At 33.3% G+C, this 14,827-nt stretch overlaps 1 protein-coding gene across 1 annotated transcript; it reads left to right on the top strand.

Annotated features, from left to right (window-relative positions):
• Positions 1–207: 207 nt before the first annotated feature.
• Positions 208–3,444, top strand: LOC108201068 (ankyrin repeat domain-containing protein 2A). Its single transcript, XM_064083948.1, has 6 exons — positions 208–444; positions 554–702; positions 1,248–1,416; positions 1,910–2,002; positions 3,077–3,216; positions 3,303–3,444. The coding sequence occupies exons 1-6, from the start codon at positions 220–222 to the stop codon at positions 3,400–3,402; spliced, it is 876 nt and encodes a 291-aa protein (XP_063940018.1). The 5' UTR covers positions 208–219; the 3' UTR covers positions 3,403–3,444.
• The last annotated feature ends 11,383 nt before the right edge of the window (positions 3,445–14,827 follow it).

The following is a 14,827-nucleotide window of genomic DNA, read 5'->3' as shown; positions in this document are numbered from 1 at the left end:
AGCACATAATGCCTAAGATGATATATCAATAATGGATAATAATACTGTTCAAAATGAAAGTTGGTATGTTGTAGATATGTAATATGTAAGACTTCCCAGACACTTTGTATATTAAAGTCTTGAAAGATTCTGAGTTTTTTGACAACTAAATGTTGTTTAAGTAGGAAGATATTCAGAGTTTAAATTTGATTCATGTATCAAGGTTTGTATATATATTTGATGATGATTCAGGATCCAAGTGTCAAGGAATTGGCTGAACAGATAGCCCAAGATCCTTCGTTCAACCAGATAGCTGAGCAGCTTAAAAAGTCATTTGAGGGTGCTGGAGCTGGTGATGGAATCCCGCAGGTTGATCCCCAACAGTACTTTTCCAGTGTGCAACAAGTTATGCAGAACCCTCAATTTATGACCATGGCTGAACGACTTGGGAGTGCTTTGATGCAGGTATTTCCTAGCTTTTATGTTGAGTAAGAGCTTTTAAGTTTTAACAGTTTAATTTGGCATATGGAATAATTTGAATGGCATATGTACTTTTCTTTTGACTAAATACTAGGATCCATCTATGTCGCAAATGCTCGAGAGCCTAAATAATCCAGCACAGCAAGACCAGCTTCAAGAACGAATGTCACGTGTCAAAGAAGATCCCACCTTGAAACCTATTTTCGACGAAATAGAAACTGGAGGTCCAGCTGCAATGATGAGGTCATAAATGTTTCTCTTTGTAGTTCTTTTTAGAAATTTATGTGATGTATGATGATATATGGATTACTTATCTAAATGGTGCTATTGAATGAGATGAAGACAGTTGTTTATGTATACGAAGAAATACAATATTTGGTGCATCATTGCACCAGAAAATATGGTCACGAACTTTAGGAAGTTCTTTAATGCGGCACAGTATGTGTTTTGTCATGTATCGGATTGACAAGTTTTTGGAAGCTATTAAGACTGTGCACATGTAGGACCTTACCCTATGTCAATATGTATTAGCAATTTAGCGTAACTTGCTTATTTAGCCATATGACTTTTTTAACTGACTAATTTTGAAAATGGCTTCAGCTGCAGTAGTACAAAATTAATGTTACAGTTGTGGTGTTATTAAATATCTAGTAGCCTTCGGTCGGTTGCTTTTAGTTTATTATTCATCCAATTTTTTCGTGAAGTTCTATGTGATGTGGTGCATATTTCTGGGATCCATTTTCTCAGTGCCGTTTTCTTCATTTATTGCTATCTGTATACACAGGTACGTACTGGAATGACCCAAGTATTCTCCAGAAGTTGGGTGAAGCAATGGGTCTTCCTGTTTCAGGAGATGCTGTAGCTTCTGCTGAAACGTCTGGACAAGATGAGTCGGATGAAGTAGGAAATGAAGGTGAATCCATCGTTCACAACACTGCTAGTGTTGGCGATGTCGAAGTATTTTAGGTTCTGTATTACTCTTTAATGCGCCGCATATCTTTTTTGATAGTAGATGCACTTAATCGTTTTCCTAAAAATGATAGTTATAGGAATAACATAAACTGGAAATTTTTGATATTTTCTCTTGATATTTTATGCAAAGTCATGGGTTTCTAAACAGTTTTGAGTTTCTCTTGGTAAGTCTCTTTAGTCTTTATGAAAATTGTTTTGAGTTTCTAAAGTTATTAAGGGTGAGATGAATGAATACAATAGAATTTGTGCACCGATGCCGGTGTTCACCAGATTCCTCTTGCTTAGTTCAGAATAAATAATTTTTGCATGAGATCCTTGACAAGACCCTTGGTTCAGAATAAATAATTTTTTTAGGTGCATGACTTTGTCTTTTCCTATATTTGGTAGATGTAATGTTTTACAGTAACCATATACTTACAAGGTATGTTTATAAGCTACACATGTTAAGTGATCTCTAAATACTCTATATATATATTAGGGTTTGAAGAAGGCACTAGCCTCTGGTGGTGATAAGGATGAAGAAGATTCAGAAGGAAGGACAGCCTTGCATTTTGCATGTGGATATGGCGAGGTATGACTGACAGTAACTCAAATAAATTTTTTTGTCCAAACTTTATATGTTTTTCTTATTATCAATCGAGTCTGTTATCAGCACCTACTAATTTGAGCTTGTATATAATTGGAGCGCGCTGATTAAAATTCATCCCCTGCGCGCTTAAAATTCTTCCCCTCCATCTTTATTTGCTTATTCAACTCCGCTCATGCCCCTTGTATCTGTAAAGCTAAGCTCGGCGTTTTATGCATTTAATCTCTAAATTTCAATCACCAATGTCCTAGAAGTTGGTTAAGCCAAAGTTTATAAGTAATGTTGGTTCATATTTTATGGGCTGGCTATGCACTGTTTTTAGTTGGCTCAGCTAATATCATGTTCTTTACAAAAGAACTAATATAACATTATGCCCTTAATTTGAAGCTTTTTTTTCTACTTGGAAAGCATTCATCTTGTAGTCTCTCATAACGAGGTTTGTTCTACAAGGTAGGTTAAGCCTTAAAGATAATACATTTCTACTTAGAGTTGTTGAAAGACTAATGATTGATGATCGATTGATATTTTCACCCTTTCAGACTATCATCAAATTGCGTCATGTTTTTTCTTGATGGATGCACAAGACCCCTGTGCAGTACCCTGCAAGAGGGTTCCTAGTGCAATATGCAACCAGTTTAAGTTTTTTTGGGGTTGGTATTAGTGTTGGATATCGTAACATTGTTAGACTGGTCCCATTTTGGTTACTGTGAATTCCTTGGTTCACAGTGATTTCTGTTCAGCCAACTATGTAATTATGTTCACAATCCATTTATGTACAGTCCCTTCTGGTTCTAACTGAAACTCTTGGCAACCTCTGTAATAGCGAGCCTATAATTTTTTTTCTTATCATTTCAGTTCACCAAGAAGCAGCCATAATAGTTGGTAATGAGCATAATTACATTTATATTGTTGTCAAAAAAACAATTTTAAGGCACATAGTATCACTATATCTCAAGGATTATCTATCTTTGTTTGTCTTGTGTGTTCCATTGTGTATCAGTCAGCACCGTCTGTCTGGATCAATTTGGCTCTAATCAGATATGTTTCGGTACATTCTAGGTGAAATGTGCTCAGGTCCTTCTGGAGGCAGGTGCCAAGGTGGACGCCCTTGATAAGAACAAGAACACTGCTCTGCATTATGCAGCTGGTTACGGCAGGAAGGAGTGTGTGTCACTTCTGCTGGACCACGGGGCTGCCGTGTAAGTTAGATTCTCTAGTCAACATATTGTGATTACTTTTTATTCTCTATATTTTCTGATTAAATTTTACATATTATCTGTTTCAGTACTCTCCAAAACATGGACGGTAAATCGCCAATTGATGTAGCCAAATTGAACAACCAGCAGGAAGTGCTCAAGTTACTTGAGAAGGATGCATTTCTGTAATTCTGTAATTAATTCGGAGGGCATGCTACATAACAAATTTTTATTCTCTATATTTTATCTTTTATTATACTATTCGTTTGAGTTGACACTAAAAAAAAATGGACATTTCAATGCATATTGTTCGCTGAGCGTATAAATTCGGAAGTTGCAAAATGAGATGTGTGCTTTGCTTGGGATGCTAAGTCATCCTGTTTAAACATTTGCTATGACAAAATTAAGCTTTTAATGTCAGTGTGTAAAATGGGTTGCATTTTAGATGGTGGAAAGTAAGACATCTCAAATATCAAATGCGGTTGAATATAATGGTTGGTTAGAATGGACTTCTGAAATATTATACTGAACTTGTAATATATTTTATATTGATTAAATGTGCTATGGTACTTGTCATATTGATTGGCTATATTTTAAATATGATACGTTATTATTATTATTTCAAGTTATTTTAAATAAAATGTATTGTTTTAATATTTTAATTGATGACGTGAGTGCGTTTTGAATTTTCAACCAAACCGCATATGCGGTTTGGTTTGCAGTTTTCAAGAAAAATCTCACCTCCCGCACCACGATCATACCTAATCGTGGCGGCTGCATTGACGGACTCGGAATAGAATCTTGCGAGAATATTGTACCCGTGCCTTCTTCAATGATTAATGGTCGTTAGAATTGGAAAAAAATTAAAGCTTCGCCGGAATTGAGAGTGCAAAAGGAGAGGCGAATTGAGAGTGTCCAAGGAGAGGGAGAATAAGAATTGAGAGTGAGAGTGCATAGTGGTGGACTGTGGCTATTAGGGATTGAGATATATACACTGTCGGGCGTCGGGGAGGGCGAGACGTTGAAGATGTGTAGCTATTGCTTTGCTGCAAAAAGTTGCAGAAAAATTGAAGATAGAAGTCTGCTTTTACTGTTAGCAGGTGTCAGTCGCAGCCCACGATTCACGTGCCGGGCCGGTTCGCGTGCCGCGGTTCATGCCGGGCCGGTTTATACGGTTCACGGTTCCAGAACAATCATATTCGGCTCATTTTTTTTGCGGGTCGTGCCGGTTTGAACAAGATTGTGATTGAACGTGCGGGGAGCGGGTATAGACCTTTAGCCTTCTCGCCATCAGGTACACCTGCAGCTCTGTTTTCAGCGGCAATCTTTCGCCTTTTTAACCAAGTTGGGTCTCTCCATTGGTCACACATTTGAGACCATATATCAGCCGAACACCACCAATGATTATATTTATGCATATATTCAACTCCTTGACTTGGATGCTGAACACCACCAAGGATTATATTTATGCATATATTCAGCCCAAACTGCATCCTTGTGGACGAGAGGTGTTTGAGTCCACGTAATCACAGGAGTAGGCCAGTTTTGGAGGCACAACTGAGAGACGCACTTCACGATTTTAGGGTCTGCAAAATCACTAAAAAATACAACATATTTTCATTTAAAAGGACATATCATAATATTTAAAATAGAAACCAAAATGCATGTTAGAAAGACTAAATACATACTTGTTATGTGGAAAAGGTCGAATTTGAATCATAGTTCGATCATCTGCGTTAGTTGGGGCCTTTGGGATAAAATCCGGCCCTCTACCGATGAAGCCCTTTGTCTGTGCTGTTGCTTGTGATCCCCATTAACTACCTCTTCACGTTTGCGTGCAGGAGTGTGAATTATAGTTTTTTAACTGGAAGGAGGCCTATCCTTTTGTCTACCAGGACCAGAGGTGTAGTATACTTGCACTGTTTGATTTGGTAATACAAATGGCTGGTTCGAGTATGCAGACTTGTGAATATCAATATCAACAATTTTATGTCTGTCAACTCATATCCCAGTATCAAACCAACGACATTTGAACACGTTAATATAACCCCCGTATTTACCCTTGCATGACAACTCTACGTTTTCTTCTAACCCGTCATAAAAAGATTTATTTAGCTCATCATAACTATCTCTTTGGACGCATACTACTGAATTCGTAGTTCTTTTACCACTTCCATATGTTTTGGTATGAAAGTTATAACCATTTACTTTGTAACCATTATAGCTGACTTGGTCCATGTCTGGTCCCATAGCTAAGGCTTGGACATTAGCTGGAATCATTGATCCCTCACTTAAAGCCTACAAATATTTAGCATTCTTGCATTTCAAACACCGACACCGTATCTGCTTACTATCATTCACACATTCCAGATGGCTGTATGCATACTAATTATATATGTGATACACGTACGATCACACAAAATACCCTTTACTCTGGCAGCTGATACACGCAATACACACAATCAACACCAACAGTTGAACTAAGGCGGTGTAGATAGACATACCTGAATACCTGGCCGCTCTTGCTGCTATACACGATGGACACGAGCAAAAACAGTTGGGGCTTTCAGTTCTATATTATAATAAAAATAAGATTGTATACATCAACTCTTTAGTATAGATATATTTAAAATAACAAAAAATATTATTTATAAAGTAATTTACTTGAAATAATATTTAATTTTTGAAATTGTGATGATATTAATAAAATTATTAAAAAAATTATAATATTTTTTTTGAATATAAAAAAATTATAATATGTAATATATAATTTTAAAGATATATGATATTATTTTATTTAATCACAAACACCCGATACATAGATAATTTTAGAAATAGCTCCCATTACCGCACAAAGTCAATTTCGAAGTCACTTGGAACCTTTCACATAACTTTTTTTTTGCACCCCTTCCTAAACGATTAAATTAATATTCTAACAACTAATATCGGCAAAATTTTCATTATTTAAATAATTAAATATGTATTTTTAGTCCTCACAAAATATATATATATTTAGTAAAAATAAATAAAACATTATTAGTTGAAATATTTGTTAAGTTAATATAATTGGACAAATAGAAGGCATCATCTGTTCACATTACAAAATAGAAATATAACAAGAGTAGTGTAGAATTTCCTTGAGAAAGGGAACATGCTTATACTTTTACAATAAAAAAGTACATATATTTGTTAAAAAGAATATTTAATAAAATTAATAAAAAATATTATAAATTTTTAGATTTTTTTAAAATTTATAACAGTTTTACAATATTGAATTGTAGACATATAATATGAAATGAAAATAATATAGCGTCTACAAAAATTCATACCCGAGATATATCTGGTAAATAAATCATTTTTAGATTAAAAATTATATATATTAAAAATATTCAATATTTATGATAAATAATTTGAAACAATATACACATATATAGCCTAATTTTAAATATTAGAAAAAACCATTTCAAACAATGATTAAATAATATTATCAAATAATTTTTTTTAAAAAAATTAATTAAGATATAACTAATATAAAAACCTCTAAATCAAAAGGAATAAAAAAAATACATGTGCAACCAGCTTCTGCGACCGACTTCCGTAGCTAACAGATGATGTGGAACTTGCTGCTACAACATGCGGTTGCTAATAATTCCAGTGGCAGATGTTGTGCGCCAAAAATATTTTTTTTGGGGGAAAAATATATAGCGACCACAATTAGCAACTACGTGCGGTCGCTGTTATCATGATGATGTGGCACTTTTAGTGACTGATTTTGGTCGAAAAAAGGGTTGGTTGCTAATACAGTTGGCGCCGATCTTCTCACCATTTTTTTGGGACCCAAAAAGTTATTGCGACCACTTAGCGACCGCTTTTGGTCGCTGAAAGGGTATTTGCGACAACAAATTTTACGATCGCTTGACGCAATCGTTATTGTTCAAAATTAGCGATCAACTTTGCGGTCGCTGATAATTTTGGTCGCTGATGGACCAGTTTCTTGTAGTGAATGCTCTCTATCTCATGAGACACTCCTTATTTTATCAATAGTGTAGCCTCGTAAAGAAGAATACTAGTCAAACCCAAACTTTTTGATTGGGTTAAATATCAAATAGTTCATTTTTTTTGTTTGAATATATCAGTGGGTCAGTGACATGTTTTTGGTCTCATTTGCATCATTAATTTAGAATAAATTTACATTCTATTAATTTTAAAAATTTTATAAATGTAAAAAATTGACTATTGAAATTTTTCTGAATAAGTATATATATCTTTTTTACTACTTTGCTCTTTCTAATCAAATATTTACTCATCTTTCTTTTTTAATTGAATTCAACTTCTATTTGTATAAATTTCTCTAATTTCGTCTTTGATTTTTTAATATTATTTATCATCACATTGTCTTGTGTAGAAGTTCACGTCAAATTCCACTCAAATTCATGTCATATAATTCAACAAAGAACTTGGCAAGATGTAAGTCAATTCGATCATTTTTACCAAGATGTAATTTAATTTAAAACGGGTGGTGCAAATGAGACCAGGAATTTATTGGTGATCTACTTGATATAAAACAAATCAAGTGACCTTATTGATAATTAACCTGTTAATCAACTAATTAAAACAATTCTAATGAACTCTTATATCTTCTTCCATAAAAAATCCGAACAACTCATCTTTAAGAAACCACGATTGATCTTTGATACAAGGCCAACCACGTAATCCAACCAACACATGATTTCGTATCTTCCCACTTTCACATACTTCTTGTCAACAAATTTTTCATTGAACTCTAATATATTAATTAAATTTTTTCATTGAACTCTAATGTATTAATTGAATGTCGAATTTTCACTTAATATCATTTATACCAAGCTTAGTTTGAATACCACTTATTAGGAATGTATATAATGCAAGATTATTATTATATACTGCAAAGCACACTCACAAAATACATAATATCGAAAACGTATATTCCAACTTGTATAATTAATCAAAATTATTATTAGTAATAAAATCAAATAAATTAGGAAACTTAAGTATCCGCGGCTTACAACCAATAACTAAATACATCTTGAGCATACTTGTGATATACTACCTCCATCCCAAATTAGATGTCCCCGTTGACTTTGGGCACGTAACTTTAGGTGCATTGACCGTCTATTTCCGAAATTTATTTTTTTATTTTTTCTTTTATAAATGAAAATTTCATATTTTAATTTTTATTTGCAAAAATAAAATTTTAAAAATAAGTCACGTATCTATGCGGTCAATGAACCTTAAATTGTGTGCCCAAAATCAACGGGACCATCTAATTTGGGATGGAGGTAGTATAATATGACTGTATATATAAGCACACATATAATCACACCGAACACAGTTACAAAAAGTCACCACACTTGTAATACAACGTTTGGTCTTGTTTGTAAAAGGGGTTGAATGCAAACTATTGTATTTTAAACTTTTTCGGCTAACAACAATCTTCAAATTTATGTGTAGTAGGGTTGTGAAGTAAAGAACACGATCACCAAGCAGTACTATTACCAAAATTAATATATTTATTAGTTTTAGATCTTCTACACCAATCTAGAAATGAATTTTTAGTTGTGAATTTGTTATGGAGAATACAAGAGCTGAGTTGGCTCATTTATAAGTGTGTGAGGAAGCTGTTGAGTTGTAAACTTTTATGTTTACAAAGTAAACATAAAACATGGAAGCAACCGATATACATTCTATTTCAAGGTTATACCATTTGCTTAACATTGAACCCATGCGCTTCTTGAGAAGATAACCTTTTAGGCTTAATGACTTTTTAGCCCTCGAAATTTGGATGGATATTTTGATGCGGTCTCTATGTTTAAAGTCGTTCGATTCAACCCTTAAAGTTTCACTATTTTACCTTTTAGCCCTTTTTTCAAATAACAGTATATAACGAAGGGTAAACTAGACAATTTATATTCAGGGTAAAGTTTGGGCGTACACGTACCTTTTAATTCCTAAAGTATACATCTCGTTCCTTTTAATCCCTAAAGAATATATTAAAATACGTTGAATGTTCCGTTTAACCCTCTATGTTTAATGCCCCTTTTAACCCTCACGTGTTAAATGTCAACTTTGTCCACCCCGTTACATACCGGTATAGGCCATAAGGGCTAAAAGGTACATTCGGAAAACTTGGAGGGTTGAATCAAACGACTTTAAACATCGAAGCCGCATCGGAACATTTATCCAAACCTCGAGGGCTAAAAGATCATTAAGCCAGCCTTTTATCTTATTTCTTATTAACAGTTGTCATAAGCCTTTCAGGACAGCGCAAGTCACAAATATGGCTAGATTCTGTTTCCTAAACATCGTTGTCTAGTTTTTCTGGAATCATGTAATGATTCCACTTTCATTTTTGTGATGGTAACTTTATAATATGAACTGTTTGCTATGGAGAATTGAGTAACATAATATCAAGCCTTTCATGTCAAGAGTGTTGTCAACCATGTAAACCCTATTGTCACAACTTCGGCCAAAAGTGTTGTCTTGAACTTTTAGTTGTGGTGACATCAACTTTGGTGAATTTATTATTTATTAGCTCAAAATTGTTGTATTATTCAAAAGTTCATGGTTTTAAATTTGTAACTTTATCATGACGAACAATGTGAGAGTAACTATATTGCTGTTATGTAGTTGCCAAATATTTTGCATGAACAGATGATTGAATTTAATAATATTTACTTATTTTAGAGACCATGGCACTAACCGCTGAATATACCGTCAACCACTATCCTATTACACAAACTGATATTTACAAGCAAAATCCATGTATGTCTTTGGTAACCAAGGGCTATGTCTTTGGTAACGAGATTAAAACACAACACACAGATGTTAAAATACATTAAAATTTTGATAAAGAGTGTTTGATAAATTAATAATTTTTATTAGATAATATTTTCTTATGATTTCAACTTAAGCTAATGAGATAAATTAATAATATCGCTATTTAAGATAATAATTTTTAGTTAAAACTCGATAAAAATAAAAAATAATAATTCCTAAACCACACAATTTTTTTATATACTCTCTTTTTGTCCCTCTCATTTATTTACATTTTTTGTATTACTTGGCCCACATTTTAAGGTGCTATAAAATATAATTTCATAACTTTTTCTTTGAAATTTTCTGTTTTGTATAAATATTTAAACATTAAATTTTTATCTAGAAAAAAATTTTAAAAAAATTTGTACAATTAATTCTATAAAATATTAAATTCTGTGCTAAACCCCTGTAAAGAACCTAGAGCAAAGAAGGAGAATAACACTTAATACATAAATATTTTATGAATAACTTTGTCGATGTAGGAGAGAAAATTACCATAATATCAATATTTTATCATTTAATATCCAGAATATCATATGTCGGTCCGGGTGTCCTATCTATATATATATATATATATATATATATAGGCTATGATCAAATAGAAACCACTTTTAAAATAAAAACTAGAAACCAATACAAGTTAGTGATATCCTCAGTACAATTTAGTGATATTCTCTTTACGATTTAGTGATATGTGTTGCACGAATTAGTGAAAACTTGCGGAAACTGCCCAGAATTTCTGAATCTGTTCTAGTTGTCGATTCAGGTGGTGGTTGCGGTGGTGGAGATAATGGAGGTGAAGGTGGAGATGGAGGTGGTGGACATGGAAGGAGCCTTTAGCTTTGTCCGGCAGATTTTTGGCAAAGATCTGGAATTTAAATCGGCATTAAGCTAGATATACGGTACTGTAGGTGAGGAAGACCGAGGTGGAGGTGAGGACGAAGGTGCAGGTAGAGGTGGAGATGGGGGTGGAATGGAAAGGGCGGTGGAGGCCGGAGGGGGGTTGGATTTGGTGGTGATATAAATAATGGAGGCCGACATGGAGGTGGTGGCTATGGAGGGTCGGGCGGCATGGAGGTGGAGAGAGTAGCAGAGACTTGGCGGGGTGGTAGGGTGAAGCTGCCAGAAGTGGGGTGGAGGGTTGGTGGGTTGGAGAAGAAGAAGGAGAAAGTGGGGTTGTTTGAGAATTTAGTGATATTCTCTTAGAAATTTAGTGATAGTTTCTAGTTTCTAGAATAAGGAGGTTTCTATTGGAGTAAAACTCTATATATATATATGGGGGCCGTTTGGCTGGGCTTAAAAGAAGGGACAAAGAGTGTAGAGCAGAACCACCCGCCCCCTTGGCAAAACTGCATAATCCCAAAATTATGAGTTCTCCTGCTATTTAGGGATTATTAACGAAAGAAGCGGAAGTCAGGCTTGAAAAATAAGCTAGCTATTGGAGCTTCTTTTGCTGGGCTTATTTCCTCTTAAGTGAGTGCTTCTTTATTCTTGCCAAACGCACCAACAAAAAGCTGAAGTGGGCTTCTCAGGCTTTTAAGCCGAGAAGTCACACAGCCAAACACCCACATATATATACATATTTCGTCATTTAATCCCCAAAATATCATTTATGGCTCAGGGTGTGCCCTATCAACCCAGCTTCACACGCGTAACTTCCTGCTTATCCCTTGTACGAGGTCTCCACTTAAAATGACTTTTTTAAAAAATAGAAATATCCTACTCTCATGCAGCTTACTAAATCACACAGACACATACATATATAGATGGATGGACGTTTTCTTCTATCGGTATAGATTTAATTCTCCGTGATCTAACCGTCTATGCATATAATTATTATTTTCCTTTAAATTCCTTATATTCATATTGATGAAATATATTCATATATGAGATAATTTTTTTATTATTATTCTATAACACGGAAGAACCGTCGTTAGGATTTTTTAATACATCGGTGAGAGACCGCAAACTCATAAAAAAATGTCGTAAAAAATTCGCTTTTCGGGTATGATAATACAAAATTATGTGACATAAGTATATTAATTGTAGAAAACTTCCTTGAACCTAACCAGGGTTATAGTATGGTTGAGAGAAAATGGAATGCTAAAAAATCTAAAATATGCATAATAACTTCTTAACATAACATTTATGATGGCAAGATGAGTTGATGATGTCTAATTAAGTTGGACAACGGCTATTCCCATTTGCATGTAGATTTGGAAGCAAATGAAGTCTTTTATCTACATATTCCGTCTTATGTAAATTAGATATAAACTTACATTTTTATAATAATATACTATCTCAAAGATTAATAGAACATGCAAATTTCAATTAGCAAGGGGCCGTGGTTGAGTCCTTAGCATGTAGATATGGAAGTAAATGAAGAGGTTCATTAGCATATTTTATCTTAACTAGTAGTGCAAGATCTGTCACATCATTGTGAATTGATTGATTACATAAAATGTTACTCTTGAGCCTTGACTCAAGCCAATGCTTTTGAGGTGAAACCTTATATGACTGCACTAGATTGCTACACTAGATTTTACAAGTAATTGAATGACAATATATGGATCCATATTTCAGATCATTAAGACTTGATGAGAAATTACTACCTCACATAAATTATCTATATGTTTGAAGAGTTTATCAAATCATACGATACTAGATTAATTTCATGATTGCCCCCACCTAAAAATGATTGAATGATGAGGAAGGTGGCTACTCCCTCTAATTAAATAGTGTGATAACACATAAATTTCTTTGAGTATTTTATATTGGAGGTGTTTTTTGATATAGTTATGAGTGATTAACCTTGTATTTTTTTGTCAAGAGAACTATTTTTGTAAGATAATATAGTTCATTTCTATGTACCTCTTCGTATACAATATTGTTCTTCCATGTAATAATATAAATGCGAAAAAAATATTTATTCACGTATAATATAATGGATGTTTTCTTTTATCTGTATAACTTTAATTATATAATGATCTAATTGACACTCTTTGTCAAGGCAATTAAACATGAAATTAATATTTTATTTATATTTCTTATATTTATGAGGATGAAAAATATTCATGTATGAGATGTTATTTATTTTTCTATAACAAGGAAGAATTATCATCATGCCTTTTGAATACATCATATAAGATATATGAGATGCATATGTAGTGATAACCTTCTTTGAAGGTGGGCTAGGTCTTTATGGAATGGATGAGAGAAAAAAGACAGGTGAAAAGTTAAAAGAGAATAAAATGCTAAAATATGCACATATAACTTCTTAACATAACACATATGATGGGAAGGTGTGTAGAGGCCTAAGTACAACACCGGTATTTCTATTTGCATGTACATTTGGAAGAAAATGAAGCCTTTCATCTTCATATGTAGATTAGACATGAATTTACTTTCTATAATTATATACAATCTCTTTTGAGAAGTATAAAACATGCAAAACTGTAAGTTATGATATGATGATATTACAAATAGCTTGGCCATTGTTCAGCTATACAAGGTGTCTTCCTGTGTGTAGGGGAACGGTAGAGGAATGGGACCTATTATGGGACAAACAATGCATTACATGTAGCCCATGCTGTATTCTTCTTCGTATATTGGAAGAAAATGAGGATGTTTAATCATTATGTACTAATAAGCCAAATAAGGGGTAAATTATCAATTTTCAATGTCAATAAAATAATATGGATGATCAAAGAAAATCAACCTTTTGCAAAGAGAAAGACAATATATAACATGAATAAAACTCTTTTAAAAATGAAATTAATTATTTACCACATCGGAGGTTGTATTATAATTGATTTTTGATACTCTCAACATTTTGATGATCAAAATATTATTCTATGAGCATGCTTACAGGGATATTAAAAGACTTATCAGCAAGCTCACAAAGCGAACATAATCTCATGTGGATAAAAATCAAATGCTATTTTCAAGGAGATTAAATAGGAAAACAATGTGTAAGGACTCTAATACATTATATGCAATATATAATTATTAGAGCTCGTGTTTTATAAAAGAAGTTTTTCTAAAAAACTCCTACTTTTTATAAAACTAGCTGGGTTTTAAATAAACGTTTTACTGAGTTTATTTGTAGCAATTAACTACATTCTGATTCTAAATATTGTATTTAATACCATGGACCAAACACAAAGATAAGAGATATAAAATTCTAGACAATGTGCTTGATTTCTTAAAAAAATAATCAATGATTATATTATTGTGACAATGATAATATATATATACACACACACCTCATGTTCCATTTAGAACCCTTAGAATCATTAGCCCTAATTTTAGTATTAGATAGCGGAAATCTCAATTATGTTAGGAGTGAATGATAATAAATTTGAAAGAAATAAAATAAAAATTGAATTATGTTATATTAAGGATAATGAATGTGAAGGAGATAAAATAGAATTTGAATTCCCCGTTACCTTCTCCTTCCCCAGCCTTCCTCTTTCTACCCCTATTCGACAACTTAGAATCTTTCCTTCCGGGCACAAACAAGTCATTAGAACTATTCTCCTCCGATTCAGTGACACAAGTTACTTTTTCACTGTCTGATTTAGTGCACAGTTCGTTATATAGTTCTGCAAAATCTTCTTCTATCCTCAACCAAAGCATGATCTTCTACCTTCCCTTTCATGCACTTAGAATCATTAACCCTTATTTCAGTATTAAATAAATTTGTCCGCAAGCTTGTAAACCTCCTCAACTTGAAATGATTTAAAATTGTCTTTACAGT

Source organism: Daucus carota, chromosome 9 (genome assembly GCF_001625215.2).
Source record: "Daucus carota subsp. sativus chromosome 9, DH1 v3.0, whole genome shotgun sequence".
NCBI classification, from domain to species: Eukaryota; Viridiplantae; Streptophyta; class Magnoliopsida; order Apiales; family Apiaceae; genus Daucus; species Daucus carota.
Note: the sequence above shows the minus strand (reverse complement) of the source record. Positions and strands in the feature narration are given on the sequence as shown.

Coding starts and splice junctions, on each gene's coding strand:
- LOC108201068 (XM_064083948.1), top strand. CDS start 220: ATGATGATTCAGGATCCAAGTGTCAAGGAATTGGCTGAACAGATAGCC. Junction 2,003..3,076: donor TTGCATGTGGATATGGCGAG/GTATGACTGACA, acceptor GGTACATTCTAG/GTGAAATGTGCTCAGGTCCT. Junction 3,217..3,302: donor CTGGACCACGGGGCTGCCGT/GTAAGTTAGATT, acceptor TATCTGTTTCAG/TACTCTCCAAAACATGGACG.